Raw genomic sequence first — 22,575 nt, 5'->3', positions numbered from 1 at the left:
CCCACTAGAGATGCTAAATTGAACCTGGAAGATTGACCACCAGTGGGTCGATCTGCCCATAAGTGTAGAGGTACCCTCATACACACTTCTTTTGGGTAGTAAAACCATAAAATGAAATTAAATTATGCATGCACATCAGCCACCAAATTCAGATATGGATTTCAAAGGCTCCAAATTTAAGGGTGCTTGGATCTGGAGCTTGGCTCAACCCATTATAGAAAGAATAAGCCAATTACAAAAGTCACATCAGGATCTTGATTCAGAACCCCTACAGCTTGTGTAATCTCTGATCCGGGCTTTTGGGTTGGGCCCCAGAAGGTGGTTTTAATCCCAAATTGGGCCTGGATTCAACCAATATATTAGGTCTTTCCCTACAGAATGTTGTCCTCTCAACCTTTCCTACTTTCAGATGGTCTTTTACAGGCTGACTTCATTCTCGTTCATAGGCATTGCAAATTTTGATTGAATTTCTTAGCATTGAAACTGACTATATCCCTGCCAAACTGAAGTTTCCACATCACGCATCTGATGACATGGGCTCCAGCCCATGTGAGCTTATTCCCAAAAAATGTATTAGTGTTAAAGCTGCCACAGGACTCTTTGTGGTTGGGAAGGGGTGGGTTGGGTTGGGTGTTTTTGGAACGATACTGTAAGCTGATGCTCCATCACTGTTAATGGATGATCATTGCAGCTCATTTGTCCCAGAGATTCTCTTCCTATAAATGATCTTGTGCTCTGAGGATTGGTGCCTTACTACTTTACGCTAGGGCTACACTGTAGTCCCATCTTGAAATAACTTACACAATTTGCATTGCGCAAATTGTGGAAGGTATTTCGAATTAACTTGACGCCAGCTACACAGCACTGAAGTTTGAAATAAGTGCCAATTTTGAACTTCCCACTATCCCTCTCACAACGAAGTGTAGCAGGAATGAAATACCGTGCTTGAAGTAGCCCTGCTATTTTAAGCGCGGGGTTTGGCTGCGGGGTTTCTATTTCGGGATACAAATGCAAACCTGAAATAGAAACCTCAGTGTAGCCTTTGCCTTACTGTTGAATTGCAGAAAAGCTTAGTGGTTAAAAATAGAAGAGATGTATGAGGTTACCAATTCATCTCCTAGCCATTGTGAGATTATTCCCTACACTACCTTTTCTAGTGCTTAGTGCAAATTTTAAATGTCCCAAGTAATGATATTTTCATCAGCTCCCTTGTGCACTATTCTACTCCCTAGTGCATCTCAAACTCAGGACATTTTTCAGTCTATATTTATATTTGTGCCTGCATACACCACACTAAATATTCCCCATCTTGTTTTCTGCATCCCTTAAATATGTGGAGACTGAGAGTATGTGCACCCACTATTTTATGACTGAGCCAACCTTTCAGTATTCCTGGTAAATATCCTCCAGTCCCTGAATCCTTTCACTTTGTCACAAATAGTTTCTACAAAATCGTGCCCAGAATAATATAACATAGTGCTAGGGGCAGTCTTGGAAGAGTTTTCAGCCATACCGTGTTACAAAACATGGGTAAAATTTTCAGATGTGACTAAATGGATGGGTACACAGCAAAATAACCAAAACCCCCGAAAACAAAACAAAAAAATAAAAAAACAACCCACAATGGCTGGCCCAAGCCAGCTGATTCAGGCCCCCAGTCCTCATGATTGTTTCATAACTGCACATCACCAAAACTACATTTCATCTGTTCTGTGGCTAAGCATCACATGCACTGCCACAGCTTCCCCGTAGAGGGAAAACACTTCCCCTTTGCAACATTCTTGGTGTCTCATGTAGTGGGGAGATGGTATCTCAAAATGGATTAAGCTTTGGGATCCAACAGAGATGGCTCAAAGACACCTGCAAAATGATTCTGAAATTTTTAAGGCTCCCCCTCTCCCTCCCTTCCCTTTTCTGCCACCATATAATAGTTCACCAGATACCTCTCTGCCTCCTTTGTGGCCTTTCGCGTCATCCTGTCCTGTCACATAATCTCCACCAGAGTTAAAAAGGGACCTGAAGTGTTAGCTTTGTTCTGGCCACAACAAATATACCTCACATTCTACCAGAGACTCTTTTCTGTAACAAAGTCCACTTTGAAAAGAAAAATAAAAGTGACCTATTATTCTGCTCTGGGTTATGCATGCAACGCCTGTTAGCCCTAATGGGATGTGTGTGGCTGCCTCAGAAAGGGGATATATATTTACAAGCATCACAGTATGAGCATCCCAGTGCAATCATGCTGTCTACATGATCTGTACAGTATGAACAATATAAGATGCTTAGTGGTTAATATTCTGTTCTTTTAAATATTAATGTAGGGATTTGGGTGTCCCTGAATGTTGCTCCTAGGAGAGACTCGATATATTGCTTTGAACTCTGCAAAGTTACTTGACAAACAGTTTGGTTCTGGCTTTCAGTCTTCCAGCAAATGGGTCTGTATTTTATTTACAGGGTTCTTCTGGGTGGTTAGGTGAACTGTCACCCTCTCTGAAGTCGTAAATTCATCTGTAAGAATGACTGCTATAATCCCATCCTTTGCAATCAACAATTGTTGTAGTGGTTTATCTCCCTGTTGGTATCAGCATGAATTATTTAGAAGTTTACAAATAGCTATCGTTAGGGAAGCTGCAGGGAAATTGCTCTTTTCCCTTCAGAGTATCTGCAAAAGACGGGTCGACTCAGGTTGTTAACTGGGGATCCGACAGGAAATTAGGAGTCATTCGTGGAGCTAGAATACTAATAATTAAATCCTTGTGACTTCTGGTTCGCATAATTAATTTTGCATAATTAATTTCACATAATTAATTAGCCAAAACTTGAAAAACTTGTAGATTTTGGATGAAATTTTAAAAAGCATCTGACTGACTTAAGGACTTTAAGAGCCACATTTACAAAGCTGTTTAGGAGATGCCAAAAGATGCAGGAAAAGGCTTAGTGGGATTTGAAAGGCACCTAATTCTCCCTGGCTTTCAGTGGGAGTTAGTCTTTAGCCTGCTTATGCGGTTTAAGTCCTATTGGGTACTTGTCTGAATATTTAGGCTCCTAAACAGCTTTTTAAATTGTTCTCAGACACACAAAAGTTTTCCTGATTTCAGTTTTCTCTGAAATCAGTCACTGGCTGTCACCACCAAGTGTAGACAATCCCCTTTCCAGAAAAGAAATCACTTGGAATGTCCTCCCTGAAGGCAACCTCCACCCCATCAGCCTCCTTCGTATTTACTTACATTTACAATTACAGTCTTACTAGAGAGCTTTGCAACATAACAGTGCATGCAACAAGCTAAACAAGAATCAAATGCATTAATGTTTCAAATCCACCAGAGAATACACCGTCTTAGACTGTGAGCACATCCACATTTTCAAAATCTGCTCAAAGCCAGAGTAAACAAGTAACCACTGAAAACAGGCACCTGTTGGAGCCAGGATGTGACTGCTAAACTGTGTCCCAGCTCCAAAAGGCTCCAGCCCTCCTTTCCTCCCACATTGCCACAGCAGAGGATGAGGCCAAGCTCCCTGCCGGCTGCTGCAGGGTCGACATCACCGCTAACGGTGGCTCTGCAAAGAGCCACAGCGAAGAAAAATTGATGAAATTTCATGGCACACTTGGACGGTTCTCATGGCACACTGGTTGAAAACTAATGGGTTAGGCAGTGCTCTCTCCTTATTAAAGAATTAATCATGCAACCGATCTGGCTATGGAACACCACTTTTTCAATTATGCCAGTGCAAAAAAATCAAATTCTCAAAAAGGCGTTTGTGTGTGTTCCTGCTTCCTTTTATAACCTGTCTGAGACAAGTAAGGCAAGATTTAGCTATCAGATTTAGAATTCTTCTAGTGTCCCCTATGTGCAAAGTTCATTTTTACTTGATATTTCTTCATGATCTTTTACAGTGCAAACCTGCCATCATTTTAACTGCTGCTGGATCGAAAATATTAAGTTGCTCAATTACATTTTTTCTCTTCAGTAGTTCGCTTGGAATGTTAAGACACACTAAATTAATCCTAATTACAATACCCATAAGTGCTACCACAAGCAGAGACCTCAGACCCCATCGTGGACTCTTTCCAGTGAGGAAGACATGGGTTGGATACATTTAACCGCCTACTGTCAGCTTCAGAGCTATGGCTAATTCAGTCTTCCCTGCACACTTATTAATATTTACTTATCCTCTTTCATTTACCAGATTGGGATCAATATCAGCATACTTGTAATCCTGACATTTTAGCATTATAGCTCAATACACGAGTAATGTATGAGAGAGGGGGCGTGTTACCTCACATGTCCTATTTTTCATTAATCAGATGGGTTACAGGAGAATGGGAGCCCTGCAGCAAAAGCTGTGGAAAAACAGGATATCAGCTACGTTCTGTACGGTGTATCCAACTTCTCCATGACAACACAAATCGTTCTGTTCATACCAAATATTGCAACAGTGACCGCCCAGAAGGCAGAAGACCTTGCAATCGAGAACTGTGTCCTGCACAGTGGAGGATAGGACCCTGGTCCCAGGTAGGTAACAGCTGTGTATCATTAGCAATCATATTTTTCATGGTATTTTATGAAGTGGGGAAGGAGGACGCTTCAGCAAGTTGTCCTCTCCTTCTAATGCACTGGCTGGAAAACTGCTTACCAATGTAGAGTACACTGTATCCACCAGGGCCAATTCAACCTACAAGTGAGTTTAGATGGAGTACAACAGTATAGATAGAAGTAAAACACCTCGCAGTTTTTCCTGAAGTATTGTAGTTTGATTTGGCTCCCTTAAATCAGCTCTTCCTGTTCCTGGTTGCAGTTGCAGGAAGAAGTGACTCCTCTAACGTTTGTTTGTCACTGCAACTATTTCACCAAGTGACACTGTTTCGAGGGGGAAAAGTACAGTTGATTTTTGTGAAATAACTTTTTGTTTTTCCTGAAAGCCTTTTAGTTTCATAGCTGGGGTTTTTTAGAAGTGCCTAAGGGAGAGAGGCGCCCAGACTTATTGAAATAAAATGGGCCTCTTTGACAAAGAAAAGTCTTTGTGCAGGAAGAGTACAACTACGGTAAACTCTTTCATATCCAGTGTTCTATTATCGGGAACTCTCAAATAAGCAGCAATCTAACCATAAGTAAGTTTTAGTTACATTTTCCCTAAGTACAGGATAGTGAAAGTAAACACAAATAAATACAGCAAATACCGTATAAGTTTACAGTGTACAATACTACTGTTGTTGGTAACTAAAGTACTCTGCATACATTTTGGTTTGTTTCTTGATATCCAATCTTGTTTTTCTTTAGTGTTATGCATTGTTAGGTATATTTTTCTAATATCTAGTATATTTGAATATCTGGCAACCTCCTGGTCCCAGGGCTGCCAGATATGAAAGAGTTTACTGTATTAAGACAGATACAGGTTTCCAAGCTTGAGCAAACAGAATCACATGGTGGTGGTTTATCTGGTGCTCCTTTTCCCATACAGAGGCGTTAGATACAAAGCCATTCCAATGGTTTTTGCAAAGTACCAGGAGGCAGGAGTTCCAAGCTTCCTGTTCCTGACTTTTCCCTAAGTATAGTTTGTGACTTTAGACAAGTCACTTTCCCTTCTTGTACTCAGTTCCCCCAGGTGTAAAGTATTTAACCACTTCCCAGGATCATTGAAAAGCTTGATCAGTTCACATCTGTTCGGTTTGTCATGGTGGTTCACCAGGAAGCAGTTTACGAAGAGTCACTGTATCTGTAGGTCAACATTATATTTTTGATCTTTTCTGTACCAACAGGAGCCTCAGGATTGTTTGTTTTCTTGATGGCTTCCATCAGAAGTGTAAGCTGTATGGTCCAGCCTAGGTGCAGTGGATAGACTCCTCTCATGCTGTGTTATTCATGTACTGTTTGGACTTTGAGCTTTTTTAGAGAGGGACCATATTTTCACAGCATCATGGGCAGTGGGCTCTCACCAGGGTAGGAGTGGTGTGTGCATGCTCCATGCGATAACATGGTCACGGACAATTATTTACCATACAGAGCTGGACTGTAGACCAGGCTAAAAAGATAATTCCTAATACATCAGGTGCCAAAGGTGAATCAAGTGCTAATTTGTACATTTTTCCCAGTGCTCTGTAACTTGTGGTAACGGCACTCAGGAGCGGCAGGCTTTGTGCAGGACGAGAGACAATGCCAGTGGTTACTGTAAAGAAGACAAGCCAGAGACAATGAGGATCTGCAGACTACCTCTGTGCCCCAGTAAGTCCTTTGCTCTTTATTCTTGTGACTGGCAGGTGTTGCTAATTGTGGTTGCTCAACGAAGCCCTAAACACAATTCATATGCATGCAAGAGGTCAATCTGTATTCAGCAACAGGTACCACAGTGCCAATGGGATTGTGGACCTGTGAGTGGTCTGCATGGCTAGCATGCTTTCTATGCCTCGTTATTGCACCGTGATCCGGGACACTAGCCAGTTCAGCTACTAACTTATTGCAGGCTAGAAGCCCAGAGAACAGAGAGGTGGAATTCTGGCAGCTGCTGTGGGAACAGGTGACACATAATTCCAGTAATTCTGAAAAGAGCGTGGATTGGCCAGAGTATGGTGAGGGGGTAACTGTTAAAAGAACAGTGGAGACTCTTCCTGCTCCATCTTTCCACCAATGAGGTCTCAGAGCCATTGCTCTCTTCCTTTCACTTCTGTCAAGACAAGTCATTGTTAGGTGTTAGCCTTGAAACACGAAGAAAGTATCATAAAGTTGCATCCACTGAGCCTATTCCTGTTCTCACTCACTGCAGGTTGAACCTCTCTGGTCTGGCATTCTGTCATCTGGCAACATCCATAATCCAGCATGATTTTAGTAAGACAGATGACCACTTATCATGGTGTGGCCATGTTTTCCTCAGTCCCATAAAGTTTGTTTCCAGCCACTAGTGCTGGGTCTCAGTGTTCTGTGCTGTTATTTAGCTGTAATTTCCTGAATGTTTTCTAAGATCCCAGTAAGCAGTGGAAGTGTTGGTAATGTTGTTAGACAATACTGACTTCCCATGGTTTGGCAAATTCTCTCATTAGGCACTGGTCAGGTCCCAAGGGCTCAAGAGAGGTTCAACCTGTAGTATTTTTTGTCTTTTGCAAATGTTGCCTATGAGACAAGTTTTAAATGAGAAATTGTATCCTTTTAGTTTATTATTCAATAATTAGCATTCTCAGTAGCTTTACTGATGTTTTTCTAAGTAGAAATATGGCCTTTAAGTTACTCTTCTTAATAAGTCAGTGGGTTGTTTCTTGCGTACTGTGCCAAAGGTTCTAAAGGGTGCAGCTGTTAAACAAAAATCTGATGACCCATAGACTGCAGTACAAGATAAATACTGCTCCTGGAAACTGGTACTTTTCAGTCTTCCCTCAAAGTTTTCTATTCCACTCCAAACCCAGGAAACAAAATTATTGATGTATTTTTTCAATTTATTATGAATTAACTCTTCATCTATTCTAAAAAAGCACCAACCTAGTAACATTCTAGTCTGTCTTTGTGCTGCTTTCTCCACTCAAGCCAACTCAATCTGACACAGTTATGACATATTAAAGCTACTCATGTTAATATATTTTGTGCTTATTTTCCTCTCTTCCAGGAAATGTTTCTGATCCCTCAAAGAAAACCTACATTGTACAATGGCTATCAAGACCTGATGGAGATTATCCCATCCAGAAAATATCTTCAAGTAAAAGACCCATTTATAACTCTGCCTTTGCCCTTAAATGCATGCCACATCAGATGTGGACTTTGCCTTTTGCTTTTTTCCTCTCTTTATGTGGAAAATTCCCTTGACTTTGCCAAGTTAAATCTTGGGCTGAATCTTTTTGGCACGCTGGGCCCTTGACATGTGGTAGCTTTCTTCTCTGGAGCTCGTGCACCACTGATGGTGAAGGTTTTGAAGTTTGTTGGATGGGTGAATTAGGATCGCCGCAGTATGTTGCCTTCCTCTGACAGGGAGCCGGGGTCAGTTTGCTTGTTGGTTGGTGATGGTGAAAAAAGGCTTACTGGTTCATGATGTTCAGTTTGATGGCAAAACTGAGAACTTATTGTGAATGTGATCACATCACAATAATGACACATTGTAGTGCTAAAGTTCTCCTTTATCTGAAGGCCCTGAATCTCATAACACTAGTTTTCCTGATGGGATAGTTTGCTGAATGAAAGAAATCATTTCATTTTCCATTGCAGTGTCATTGCTTACTGACCCATGCTGCTCAGATTGATTCCTAATTTAATAACGGTGTTTGTTATCGTGAATAGGTTATTACAAGTAGCTCCGTTTCCATTGATATTTTAAATGCTGCTATTGTGCTGTACGCTGTCTTCAAACTCCTACCTGCTTTGAATTATTTTCTTTTCTAAAGCTGCAAAGTTCTTTTTCTCATACAATTTTGCCAGGGGTTTGCATATTTTTCCTGTGTTTTGTTAAATGGAAGTGGTCCAAACTAAAGGTTTGCTGTTCGCTTTTTTGAAACATAGTTGAGGCAATAGGACATTTTCACTGACTGTGATGTCTCAACTTGCTCAACATTGAACTATTTATGATCATTACATCCATTGGTCTTTTTTCACCATATGCATGTTTTACTTGTTTGGTATGAGTGTGTGTTTGTGCGTATGTCCTATATATGTGTCAACTGGCAAACATAACAGTGTGAACTACAGAATTACCTCAATTTTTATTGCCTTTTTTTTGTTTTGCATAGAAAAAAATAAATTTTAGAAAAATGCCTTAATGTTTAAATGTAATGGCATTATGTACCAGATCCAGCTTTAACTACAAACAATACACTGGAAACATGAGTTAATCTTCATAACCAACATTTTTACTTGAAGGACAGAATATTGGAAGGGAGTAAATTTAATCAAAGGCTGATTTGCACTGACAACATACATTTCATGAAGAAAGGTCAAACTTTAATTGCCATTGTTGCTTCACCTTATATGTTTGTGTGAAGATTTGGCATTCACTATTCGTAAAACTATTTGTGACCTCAACTAATAGTAGAAGAATATAAATTTTTAAACAGCAGTCTTTGAGGTACGTAGTAAATTGCTTTTTTATTCCACCTATTGTATCCTTCTGGAAGGTGGCACTTTCAAATCTTTGGATCTTCAGCAATGTAGCACTTCAAACTTGTCATTATCATGTGATCACATATTTAAATTTTGCTGTTAATATGATACTTTCCTGAAACATGTTAATAATTTACATGACAAGGTGAAAAAACAAAGACGTCTCTGGCACTGAGTACTGTTATGTAAAATAATTGGTGTTTAACTGTATACCTATATTCATGACTGTTACCTTTAAATAGACAAATGTTTAGTGATGTTTCAAGTGATGGGTGGTTATAAAGGATAGTGCAATAAGGTATCTGGGCATTGTGCACTATGTTTATCTGCACTTTGATTTATCAGGGATATTTTATTAGTGTTTTGTATGTATTGAACATTAATATTAAAGATGTGCCAATTCAGTTTGCTTTCCCAATATTTTAATGAGGTCAATTTAATGTGTACCAAAGTGACTTTGAAAAGGACTTTTTTTTTAACTGATGATTTGAGAACATACTTCCAATCTGTTATGCATACTACAAAGAAAAGAAATAAAAGTTTAGCACATCTGGATATTTTGGTCTGGAAAGAGAGCATAAATTTGGTTCTGATTTTCATGAATTACAGGATTTTGGTAATTCAGTCATTTAAGATATCTCATAAATTTAAACATTTTTATTCAATACTAGAATTTGATTCTTATATGATTTTTATGATTGGTACTGCATGCTTTTACTCAAAAAACAAGGCATTTTTCTAAAGAGACCTCTATTGACCCTTATAGTCAAGAACAGCTGTGGGTTTTGTGCCTAAATTTAAATGTTGAATTTTCTGCAAGCTAAAAAGATCTTTGAATCAGGATTTTCTGAAAGCTAAAATCTAAAAGTCTGTTTGTACTAAATTTGCATAGGGCAAAGTGTTCGTAGCAGCCTCAACATGCTCTATAAAACTTTCTTCATCCATAAGTTTTGCATGCAAAAGCTTGCACACATTCAATTTTATCTGCAGATTTGAAGCCGTTTTGAAAAATTGTTGAAAATCCAGTTACCAGTCTCAAATTTTAAGGAAGGAGTTCCTTCTGGCTGTTGACTCAATTTATCATCAGAAAATAAACTGACAAAATAAGAACTGTATTTTTGTTTTTCTATAGAATTGCAATAATCAGTCGATAAGTGGGTTTGTTTAAAAAGAAGTAGATTCAGTCTTGTCAATCATCCCTAGCTTTTCAAACAGTGGGAATAGTTATTAGCATAAGCTAGACTGATATGTTTGCCAATTAAACACTATATAATTCCCTATATTTTTAACGGCGAATGAATGAAGAGATGACACCTATGCTATCTAAGTTCACATAATATTTCTGATTCTGCTGTGGTACTGTAATTTACTGCAGTGTTGGTTAGAGCCAATGAAAGGGTGGGAAAGTATGGTATCAATAATGCTCAACAATATATGGCTTTATGTATACTCTACGATCAGGCACACTGTGGATTAAGGCAAGTATTTGCAATGGTACATTTTGTCCTGTCACAACAACTTTTGTCATCATTGCTAGTTTGATTGTGTTCCCATGGTAATGCAGGAACTCTCACCTGCTCCTGGATTACTGCAAACAACGGTCCGGGGATTGTTATAGTCATCCTAGTGGCTACGTCTACACTACAGAGTTATTTTGTGATAACAGCTGTTATGTCAAAATAACTTTGCCACTGTCTACATTACACACACACTATTTCAAGATAAATCTGAAATAGCAAGTACCTTATTTTGAAATCGGTAACCCTCATTACAGAAGGAATAATGCCTATTGAGACATGGAATAGCACTCTTTCAAAATAGCACTATGTGTCCAGAAATGTGATTTCAAGATAGCTGAGTGCTCTTTCAGAATGCATTTTGTGTGTAGCTGTGATATATCAAAATACTATCAAAATAATAACTTGTGTCACTAATGATTCCAAGTGCCATTCTAATCTCTACCTTAGCGCTTTCTCCCTGTCTGGGTTTATTTGGGTGGCAAGCCTTCATGTAACTCTGTTAGCTGCAGTGACCCACCATCTCCTGTTTTGAGGCAAGAAAACAGCCAAATGGCTGCTAGCCAGCATTCCCTGTAGGTGGAGTGCTTAGGCGGCCACCCAGGAGAGGTTCAAGAGCTGCCCAGTTGATTAGCAGTGTGCCCACAGCCACCAATGGTGGGAAGCATATGTTTCTATTGGTGGTGCACATCCACACAAGCCTTGGTGCACATAACAAAGACTATTCCACCCACAGGTAGGAAAAATTAGCAGGAACCCTGCTACAAGCACAGTGACTGGAACACAGAGACACTGTAGAACTATGTCTGTGTAGGGAGGTCCTCAACAGTGCATTGACTCCTGTGTGGATCGAAGGGAGACAGTTGGAAAACCTTAGCCTTGGTTTAGCTGCCACTGGCCAAGAACTACTGATTAAAGAGGTCTCCCTTCCCCTTTGCGCTAGTTTCTAAGTAGTGCTTTAGTGTTTGAAGAAAAATATGTGAAACCCTTCATGCTAAGCTTTGCCACATGCAGTTCACTGGCAACAGGATCCAGCCATTGCATTCATTCAGACTAGAAGATCTACATAATTCCTTCTGGCCTGATCATATCTCTGACTTATACTTTATATAATTATGAATTAATCTTTATTGTGTTTCTTCACTCCCTGGTTTACAAAAGTCAGGAGTTTGCAGAGGGTCTAACGTGCATTAGCACTGTACTACCTCACTTGCGTAAAAAGCTCACCAAGTTCCAAATTCCTCCTTGAAGGCAGGAAAGGTTTGTGTCAACGGCTGTGTCTACACTACGAGATAAACTTGAATTTAAGGCAGTTAGCTTGATATTACCATGTGACTGTCTTCACTGTAAATACCATTAGCTCAATTTAGGGAGCACTAATCTGGAGACTACAAAATCGCAGTTACCTGGCAGGTATTGCGTCAAGCTCGAATTCAGAAGTTCGATTAAAGGCCAGTGTGGAAGCGCCACGTCTTAAAACAAATTTATTAGCTTCACTAGCCCAAAACTTCGAAATGGCCGGCCATTTCAAAGTTTACTAATGAAGCGCTGAAATACATATTCAGCGCCTCATTAGCATGCCGGCATCCGCGGCACTTCGAAATTGACGCGGCCCACCGCCATGTGGCTCATCCAGACGGGGCTCCTTTTCTAAAGGACCCCACCAACTTCGAAATCCCCTTATGCCTATCTGCTGTTAGGAATAAGGGGAATTTCGAAGTTTCTGGGGTCCTTTCGAAAAGGAGCCCTGTCTGGACAAGCCGTGTGGCGGCGAGCCGTGTCAATTTCGAAGTGCTGCGGCTGTCGGCATGCTAATGAGGTGCTGAATATATATTTCAGCACTTCATTAGTATACTTCGAAATGGCCATTTGCATGGCCATTTCAAAGTTTTGGGCTAGTGTAGACACAGCCTCAGACACATCACATGGGTAGCCCCCAACCCAATAAAAGGATGTGCCTGCCATTTGGTGCTGACCATGCTGCCAGGCACCACCATGTCCTAGCTTGCTCATGTGTAGTGCTCCAAGGGCAGGAAAGATATGTGGGGGCTTGCTGCCCCTGGGAGGAAGTCTTCCCCAGCGGCTAAGATAGTCGGGGCGACTACTTGAGCCAGTTCAATATTCCAAGTAGCTCTGCAGCCGCAGACCACAGCACCCCCACCACCATAAATATTTTCAGGAGCTGCTGTCCATTGGAGACACCTGCTGGTTTGATATTTCGGTTACGAAATCTTTTTGCTAACATCTCTTTTCTGTTTTCATGCAGTGACCCCTCAGCAACACGGTGTGGGTGTAGGGCTAGTTGAGATTCCTGTTTGTGTTATAAGTTCAGTGTATGATATTTCACTGCCATCACCCGTCTTGGAAATATCTGTGTAGTGAAGGGGAAAGTCAAAAATCTTTTTTCCTAGACTTTGCTATCCTCTTTCTCCTAACTTTGAGAATATAGCCCGGGCCCCTGTATTATTTTCAGGAATCAGATTCAATGATGGGAGGTGGGACACTCAGTGGATGGCCAGTTGAGAACACAGCCATTGCACAAAAGCCTCACAGCGCACCGGAAAGCCAAAGGCTCTCCCCTCAATAACTCTCTTTTTTGAAACACTTTCCTATCTTCTCATTCTTCAAGCTGTCTAGGGATATTTCACCTCCATCACCCATGTTTGGCAATGCTGTGTAATGAAGAGGGAAGTCAATTTTTTTTCACTAGATTGTTCTATCTTAGTTCTTCGAACTTTGAGAATACAGTCAGTGTCCCTGTGGTATTTTCAGGGATCGGATGCAGTCACGGGAGGGGGAACATGCAGTGGATGGCCAGTTGAGGATTCAGTTACAGAAGAAAGGCATTTCTGTAATCTCTTTTTGCGGACTCTGTGGATGCCCTACTTTTCCTTCCTTCCAATGGGAAAAATGGACATTTGCTTACCACGGGAGGGGAATGAGGAAAATGCAATGTGGGAAGATAATCTCAAAGACCAGCGAGCATACCAGAATGCTACAGGGATGAGGGAGCTGTGGGATAGATTCCCGCAATGCACTACTGCAACAGTCAGTGTTTGCCAGATAAGTGTAATGGCAATGAGTTGACTTTGTGGGGAGGTGAGGATCGTCAAATTCAAATTTATAAATTCCAGAATTACAAAATCAGTATTAATAAATTAGAACCTATCTCATAGTATAGATGCAGCCAAAGTCTTCCCAGTTCTCGCGGTTAAGATAATCACTGAGGAGATGCCACCACATTCAGATTAAAAGCTAGACAGCTGAGCAAGAAATGACTTCCTTATAAATGACAAGCCATATGCAGTCTCACAGACAATACCATGGCTTTTTGAAGCTCACATCTATGCAAATAGGTAAGCCCATGGCTGAGATTAGTAACTCTTTACACTTAATTTCTCCATGTTTTTAATTGAAGTCACTGTTAGTCTGCATAACCACATATAAAACCATGGTGCCCAACATGCTAGCCACTAGGCATGTGTAGCTCTTTGGCCAATTGAGTGTGGTCACTTGACTTGAACAATAAATATGTTTTCAGAATAATGTGGCTAGTTTGCTCTAGCAGTAGCCACTGTAGAATTGGTTGGATATCATGGATATAAAAGGAGTGAAGGAATAAAGGGCTCCTGAGTATAATTTGTGACTTTAGCTATTCACGGGCTTAATGTGGAATTCGGGAGTAACAACATAGCATTAGTAATGTCATTGTCCTTCACAATAATGCAGTAAACAACTGTAACCCCTTCATATTTGTGTTAGTGTAGTGTAAAAGATGTCGGGTTCTTGGATTTATCTTGGACAGAGATTGGGCCAAAGTGCAACATTGAGATCTGGTTTAGATTATCTCAGAGTTTTGACGTATCAGTATTTAGGGTCTCAGTTTGACCCACTAGAATTAAAAGGGCCCATTTGTCACAATCCCAGCCTGGTTTGGATTTCAAACCCTGCCCCCTTTGCCAAAGTCCAAGTGTGTCTTTTTCTGGTCCCAGTTTTATAGGCTCTGACTTTAAATGTTCTTCTAGGATAAGAATTTACCCACATGCTGTTTATCTTTCCTCTTTTTCTCTTTCAGGGGAGCGGTGTCAAGGAGACAAGTCCATGTTTTGTCGCATGGAAGTTCTCTCTCGTTATTGTTCAATTCCTGGTTACAATAAGCTGTGTTGCAAGTCCTGTAATATGTATAAAAACATAACAGAGGATGATAATGTAACTGATTCGAACCTACATAAGAATGACATTGAGGACAATCTTCTGCCTACTCTCACTCCTCCTACTGGGGTTCTTGTCATGCAGGCTACTCGTGGTCCTCCTCTTCTTTCCAGCTCAAACATCACCCGGTCCAATGCAACTGAGGACCATCCAGAAATTAATGCGGTAGATGTGCCATATAAAATCGATGGACTGGACAATGAAGTCCCACAGCACAACAACATCCCACAGAGGAGGCTACGTTACGAAAGGACAAAGAACCGGCGAATTCAGGAGCTCATTGCTGAGAAGAGAAAAAAAGAGACTATTAGTAAGCTGCGTTAAAATGGAAGTACGGCACAAGTGACTTGTTTCTCTTATAGAGATGTGACCACCACCATAGTAATGCCCATGTCATAGAAACTAGAAAAAGAAAAAAGCGGTGCTATGGCAGAAATGCCAAATTCTAAAGTCTAAAACAAACAGGAATGTAAGATTGTTTCAAAATGCTAGTATAAACGTTTTGATGGCTAGGTTTTCAAGGTGCTAAAATGTGCTAGTGCAATATCTTTACAGTATTTCACTGAATGCAAACCAAGAGTATTACCTAGCCCAGATCAGTAGGTTTATTGATTATGGGCTTTTTCCACCCCTCAATGCATTGTGTAACTCCTAGGGCATGTTAATAGGAGTTACGTTCATCAGGGAGGAGAACAGACCCCATTGCCTACAAATGTCTTTAATAGTGACTATCAGTGGATCAAGAGAAGCATTGCTTCAAACCATACATCCTCCCAGATTCAGGAAGGTACTTAAACACAAGCGTGATGTTAAACACCTCCTGTTGCCTTAAATGGAACTATTTTCCTGGCTACACCTACAAGGACACTTACGTACCTTTCTTAAACTGGGATCTTATATTTGAGATGATTTGTACAGCCAGATAGTTAATCTAAGTTCAAAACTGATAACCAATATTTTGCATGTTGCCATAAACAATTTCAAAGCATTTTTTCTAAGCATTTGAATCTATAAAAATATTTACTATTTGACTGGACCTATATAATTTTGACTGACAATGTCCTAGACTTTTGTTTACGAGTATCTTTATTCCGTAGTCTTTAAACTCCTGGTCTACAATATCCCCAATGGATTTAGTTGACATTCATTTTGGTCTGTTCCATTTAATATAACTGTATTCTTTTTTCTCCTTTCCTTTGGTGCTTCATGACAAAAGACTAAGTTTGTGCTAATGTTTTCCATAGTACAATGTTATGTCATTCTGAAGGAAAACCTTTTGTATTCTCAACCTTTCCTTAGGACAGCTCTGTTGCAGCAGAAGTGAACAATTGTTCATCATGCTTATATATAAACACAATACCAAGTCTGTTTAGATCTTAGATGTGTGTAGCTTGACAGCCCTTTGAGTACTCCCTTTCCCAACAATGTCTTCCGAGAGCTAAGTCACCTCACCATTTTACAGAGCTCATTTTGGACACCCAGTAGATGATATATTCAACTTGGTTGTACCTTTTGATGAGGCCAGGCCTGCTTTCAAATGCCTGTATATAAAGGAAGGATGTTACCACCTGCCAGACAGGATAACTAATGTGTATAGTAGGTAGTGAGCTAACAGCCTATACGAGCTCCTGGGCCAAGTGGGGAGGCGGGTCTAAATTCTGAGAAGGGGCAGGGCCAGGGATAGCCAGCCCTCAGCACCACCTGGAATGCAGTGCATACCTCCCCGCTCGGTCCTCATGATTTAAAGGTCCTGAGGCTCTAGGCACTGCCCCTGTAGCAGCAGTAGAAGCCCAGGACCCTTTTACTTGCCAGGTCCTGAGGCAACTGCCCCTCTTACCCCCTAGTCACCAGGCCTGGAACTGAGCATTTGAGCCAAGGAACCCTAAGCTCAACTGAAAGACTCCCCTTGACTTCAGTGGGTTTTACTAACCTTGTAGTATTATATGAATTGGCATTAAAGGCTTTGTGTTTGTGGGATTTATTCATGTTGCTCTTGCTTACTGGGTTGACTTTCCCTTGTCCGCTCAAGCTTGTTAATATTTGCCAGGGGTTAGCGCTGCCTTGACAGTGTCATTTCACCCAGGAGAGGCAACTGAAAGGTTGCAAAATGTTCTTGCTTCAAATTTTTGATCTTGAGGTGAGACTACCACCATCCTCCTTTGCATAGCTGTCTTGGACACACTGAATTCCTGACGCAAGTAAGAGGCTGCATAGTTTTATTGCTGGTGAAACAATGTTGAAGCTAGCAGCCAGGCCCTCTCTGGGAAGAGGACCGCAACTGACTTTCTGCTGGCCAGGCTGGGGTCCCTGTTTCTGCTTTTAACCAATGTGAGTCAATGGGCCACCCAGCTTCCACTGCAAAGTATTCCAGTTTAGACTGGAAAGAGAAAAGGCTAATAGTAGCTCTGAGTGCACTGAATTATTAAAACCACAAGGTGAATCTATCTCCATAAATTGTTGAGAGGACAAGAACCACACTTTAAAGCAAAACAGACAGATAGTAGAGAGGGAGCCGATTTGATCCCTGGTGTAACACCATCAGCTTCCCTTCCTCACAGGAAGGTGTGGAGATAAATTCAAAGTAATACTTCTAACATGCTCAGGTAGGACAGTGATAGGGGTATGTATAACAACCCAAATTGACAGAAGTTACCTCAGGGCTGGATATAGGACAAGACCCTTGTAACAATATCCCTGCTTATGGCATCTGAAGGAACAAAGATCAACAGGTTTCAGGGTTCAAGAGGGGTGAAACTAACTTAACATTTCTGACAGGCACTGTCTGATTGCAACCCCAGTCCCTGCCAGCTCTTTAAGTAGCTCCCTGCTGGCTTTTGCCACAGCTCAGCCACCTCTTGCTGGACTGGCACACCACGTACCTTGAACCCCAGAGCTGAAAGTATCAGCTTGAGCCATTGAAGCTCAAGGAGCTAGGATGCATCAGCAGACTCAGAAACCTCTTCAAATGGCCCAACTGTTAGGGGGGACAAAGTGCCACCCTCTCCTTGTATACACTGTACTTACACAACAGCTCCCGTTGTTTCCGCCCCCACCCCTCCCCCATGGCCTCTTCTCTTGTGGATGGGGGAGAACATTCCACTCAAGCGTGGGTTTCTTTTTGGCTCTAAAAAAGAAAATTAAAAGGTCCATCTCATGAAAGCACTGAGAAGGGCTAGGATTGTGAGCATCTCAGGCCAGTGGATTGAATGCATAGCTCCAGATGAAGGCAAGAGCACAGAGGAAGGCAGAGCTGTCATACTAAGAAACAGCTCTACATATGAGGCACAGTGCCATCTTCTGCAGCCCCCTGTTGCATACGTTTTGCAGAACTGGAACAGCTGCCAGTTTTGGCAAGGATCATGGTATGTCTATGCTTACCAGCAGATCAACTCATTCAGGGTCAGTCTCTTATGGTTCAATTTAGTGCACCTAGTGGGAACATGCTAAATTGAACCCTCAGGGCTCAACGGACGGCCCTGGTACTCATTGTTCTCAGAAGGAACAAGGGAGGTCAATAGGAGAGTTTCTTCCATCAATCTCCAGTTGTGGGGATGCCCAGAAAAATTGATCTTTCCTACGTTGATTCCAGCAACTCAGTTGTCATAGCTTGAATTGTGTATCTAAGATCAACTTTAGGTCCAGTGTAGACCAGGCCTGGGAAAGATTGGAAGGAGCCAGTCAGAACAATAGTGTTTGCAGGTGGGGTGTGTGGTCAAACCCACTTTTTCTGTGATGGAGGAGAGCAATGTGACTGAAGACAGACACAGCAGAGAGGAGGAAACTGGGAGAGGTGGTGGGTACCGCTGCCAGCGGTGGAAGGTTGGGTAGTTTTCATGATTCCAGAGCTAGTTTACTTTAGCTAAGGCTTGTGATTTTGCACTACGTGCTGAGAAAGTCAGAAGGGTGGTAGCTGTGGTCCTGGCTCCTGCATAGGATGAATTGGGAGTAGCTCAGACGCATTCCTGAATGACTGTATTAATATTTGGTTCAGTACCTGCTTGCTTAGCCCATGTGCCACCAAAGGAGGGTCACAACCGCAGTTCTCAGCTGCTGTGTACAGCTGTAGCAGAGGCAGTTGTTGTTAATCACATTTAGTACACTGCCACCAAAGCATCAATCAAGAATGCCTCCCCACCCCCACTCTTGTACTAGGATTGCACAGAGTCACTGAAAGGCCCTGCCTTGAGATGGTGACAATTAAATAGAAGAGCCAGACAACCTTTTGCATTGTTTTTCCTGTGTGCTCCCAAGCATTTCTGAGTGTGACCTGTGCTGTCTGTCAGGTGCTGGCAGCCAAGCACAGGACTGAGTGGGTGGGAGTTTAACGCTGTCCAGCAACAGCCTTTCATGGGAGCTTCAAAGCATATAACAAGCTTACCTGACAGACCCTGCATGTTTCAGAGGCTGCCATGTCGTTGAGTGCATGCCTAAAATATAAAAGTGAAGTCCTGAGTACCAGAAAGGCAAAAATGGGTATGCTTTTGTTTGTGAAAATCATAGCTGAAACTGCCCTGGTTCAGCTGCTATGCATAAAATCTAGATTCAGGACAAAGGCTGAGGGTACGTGTGTGTGAGAGAGAGAGTGTGTATGTGCGTAAGTTACAGCTTGTAAAAATATGAGGTAATTTATGCTTTTTGGGTTTCCCCTGCTCTGTTGCAATTCTTCAACTTAGAGAATCTTCTCTTTTCTTCTGCTTTCACCATAACTGTAGGTCTCTCAGGGCAGTCCAGTAAGCAAGGAACCCCAGTCTAACATAGCCAAACAGCACATCCGGTCGTGCCACAAACTAGACAAGCCTTTTTGTGGAGAAACCTGGAAGGGTTTGGAACCTATGGAGGGACATGCAGACCCAAGGCCCTATTTCTCCAAAATGACTGGCTGACCCCTTTTCCCCCATCTCCTTCTTTGCATTCTTAAGGTTGCCCGGCAGAGTCTGAGAGACACTCCCCACACCTAATTTTTGTCCTAGCTGGCTGCACCCAGGGGGGAGTTGATGAACACTTGCAAAATGCATTGGGTAGCTTTGAAGGATAACCACCCTGTACTGTCCTTTGGCATCTTCTGGGATCACATTTGCTTTTTGAACATACAAATTTAAATGAGCTCTGCTGCTCCTGAGTGCATGTATTAGGTTTGGCTTGTCAGGAACCAGGAAGAAATATGTGAGTAAAACACCACAGCTCGAAAGTTGACCTACAATTTGCCGACTACCGCCATCGAGGGTGGAATGTTGTGTGTCGGAATTTGACAACAAAGCCATGTTGTCACTGAACCATCCCACTCTAGGAAAAAACAAAGTCTGGGACATTCTGCTTTTCTGTATCATCTCACTCAGCTCTACACCCTCCCAAGGTTGCCGAGCAGCAAGGGACAAGCTGCATTCTGCCTTATACTGGAACAACGAACCCTCTGGAGATGAAACTTTTGTCAGCTTCACAAACTGCAGTTTAAGTTTCCAAGCTAGTTCAAAGTTCAGAAACAGTCTTGGCACTGCAATGCTTTCCCATTTTCCCAAGGGTGATTCAGTTCTTAAAATAAACAAAAAAAAAATCCCACCCCAGAATTTATCAACCAAGCCGACTGTCTGTGCTGAATAACAAACAGAAAACACACCCCAAAAACAAGGCTTGTACGAGTGCACCTATTGTATTCATTAGGGGCCTGAGCCAATACCCACAAAAGTTAAAGGGTGTGTTTCCATTGCCTTCAGCAAGTGGTGGACCAGACTTTCAAGTGTCTATATTTCTGACCCAAAAGTTGTTCCTTTTTTTCAGGCTCTCTATATGGAGGTTTTTCACTCTGCCTTCTCCTTGCTTTATTTTGGTCTATTTTCAATTCCACTGGAGTGCTTTTCCAACTTAAGCTGTTTTGGGGGGTGGGGGTGTGGGGGCGGTGAAGTCAGTGATATTTGAGAGCAAATGAAACTCTTCAATGCACATTGTTCAGGAGGGTACGCTTCTGGCCAGCAAGGGTTTGTCCAGCCTTCTGTGAAATGAGAGGGCTGCCACCTTCTCTTTACAGTATTTCAAGATGAGAAAAAATCTTACCCTGAGCTATGAGAACTGCATTCCCTTAAGCTGGCCGTAGTATTTCCAGTTCACAGAGAAGTCAGGAGTCTAAATTTCCGACAATGTTTCTCTTGTTGTGTTAAGCGCAGTGTCTTAAAGACCTGACAGCAACCACATTTCTTTTGGCTCCAATCACCTCCCATTTTTAAGTCACCTAATAAGGCCTTTAGCATTCCTGTAATCCATGGTATTCATTCAGCAGTCCCTGTTTTAACACTTTCCATTCAATATTTAGCGTCTCTCAGTACTCATTGAAAACGGTTTAAGAAATTTGAAGTCTATAAATGGCACATTACTTGTACTCAAATGGTCTGCATGATTTACTTTATTATGTAACACATTTAATACCATATATATATACATCTACAATGCAGAGTATTAGCTGTTTTTTGTCCTAATAACTGTACGTCTTCACCGCAGTTGCAATGGATAGCCATTTCTTGTATATTAAAATGTATATACAAATTAGAACTTTTAATTTTATAATTTATTAAAGTCGAAAGGTCTGCATTCTTTTGCAAAAGTGTTGGCCTTCTCCCTGTGGTGATTCGTTCTGTCCAAAGGAACAGGGGAGGTGGGTGAATGGAGGAAGGCAGGTGTCTTCAAAGCCCAACAAGTGTCTCTTTCCTTTCCTAGACGCTACGTGAAGTTCATTGTGATCAGGAGAGGGTGGCTGCAGAAGTCCTGGCCGTAAAATGCAGTTAGGTTTTGAGCTGGGCCAGGCCCACCAAGAAAGGGATGGGGAGAAGGGTCCAACTGTCCAGGGGTCTAGTGATTCAAAAGGGCCTGGGGTCTCCAGCTGCCCCCATCACTACTGCAACAGCAGCCAGAGCCCCAGGCCATTAAATTGTCTCCGGAATCCTACACAACGTATCTCAGGGCCCCAGGTGGTGAGCTCCAGGCAGCACTGAGGCTGCCTGGGGGCAGCCAGCCCCATCCCTGCCCCGTTCACATGAAGCTCCACCCCTTCCGTGGGCCTTGAGCCAATCCCCCCCATCCCTGTTTTGCCAAGGGGCCCAGCAAGGCTGTCAGCCCCACTGGTCTGGGCTAGTAGAACTTCATCTCATATAAATTGGTACAGCTTCATTGAAGTCAAACCCTAATTTACACCCACTGGGATGGTACCACATATTCTGCTGAAGCTCATGAATGTCTGTCTTACTAGTTCATATATTGCCAATCACATAGATTTAATTATTTGGGCTTCAGTTTACAAATGGTATGTTATTTTTGCTTTGGAAGAGGGATTCATACTCTAACTGCATCTTTCATAAAATACTCACTCCAGACATATTCTCCTGGAATAGCCTCATAGTTAGAAACAGATTCAATCCAAAACCTCTTCCTGCCAATTGAACTTTTTTTTCTTGAGGATCTAGAAAAGCAATCCTCTCCTCATCGACTCAGAAACAGCATCCAGCACCATGCAGCATGACGAACTGCTTTCTTTAATCAAACTAATTTACTGTTCTATTCTTTTTAGTTGAGTACATTTGTTTAGATGCTGTGGAAATACATTGGATTAGATTCACCACTGCTTTGATCCCTGAGGGCAATTTCTACGTTCCCTGCATTCATCCTGTTGTTGGTTCCCCCCTCCTTAGAAGTTTAGTAATTTGATATAGTTTAGACAGTGACCCAAAGGCACCAAAATGAGAAGAAAGACTTCCATTGACTCCACTGAGCTTTGGATCGGGGCGTCATTG

General features: G+C 41.8%; 1 protein-coding gene across 1 annotated transcript in view; it reads left to right on the top strand.

Moving 5' to 3' along the window:
* Positions 1–21,364, top strand: part of ADAMTS2 (ADAM metallopeptidase with thrombospondin type 1 motif 2) — a 293,292-nt gene extending 271,928 nt beyond the window's left edge. Inside the window, exons 19-22 of the mRNA XM_075009479.1 lie at positions 4,307–4,514; positions 6,092–6,221; positions 7,591–7,680; positions 14,664–21,364. Coding sequence (XP_074865580.1) covers positions 4,307–4,514; positions 6,092–6,221; positions 7,591–7,680; positions 14,664–15,124 — 889 coding nt within the window. The 3' untranslated portion in view covers positions 15,125–21,364. The remainder of the gene's footprint in view (positions 1–4,306; positions 4,515–6,091; positions 6,222–7,590; positions 7,681–14,663) is intronic.
* Positions 21,365–22,575: the final 1,211 nt, after the last annotated feature.

The sequence above is a fragment of the Carettochelys insculpta genome, chromosome 15 (genome assembly GCF_033958435.1).
Source record: "Carettochelys insculpta isolate YL-2023 chromosome 15, ASM3395843v1, whole genome shotgun sequence".
NCBI classification, from domain to species: domain Eukaryota; kingdom Metazoa; phylum Chordata; order Testudines; family Carettochelyidae; genus Carettochelys; species Carettochelys insculpta.
This window is presented reverse-complemented; position numbering and strand designations above follow the sequence as displayed.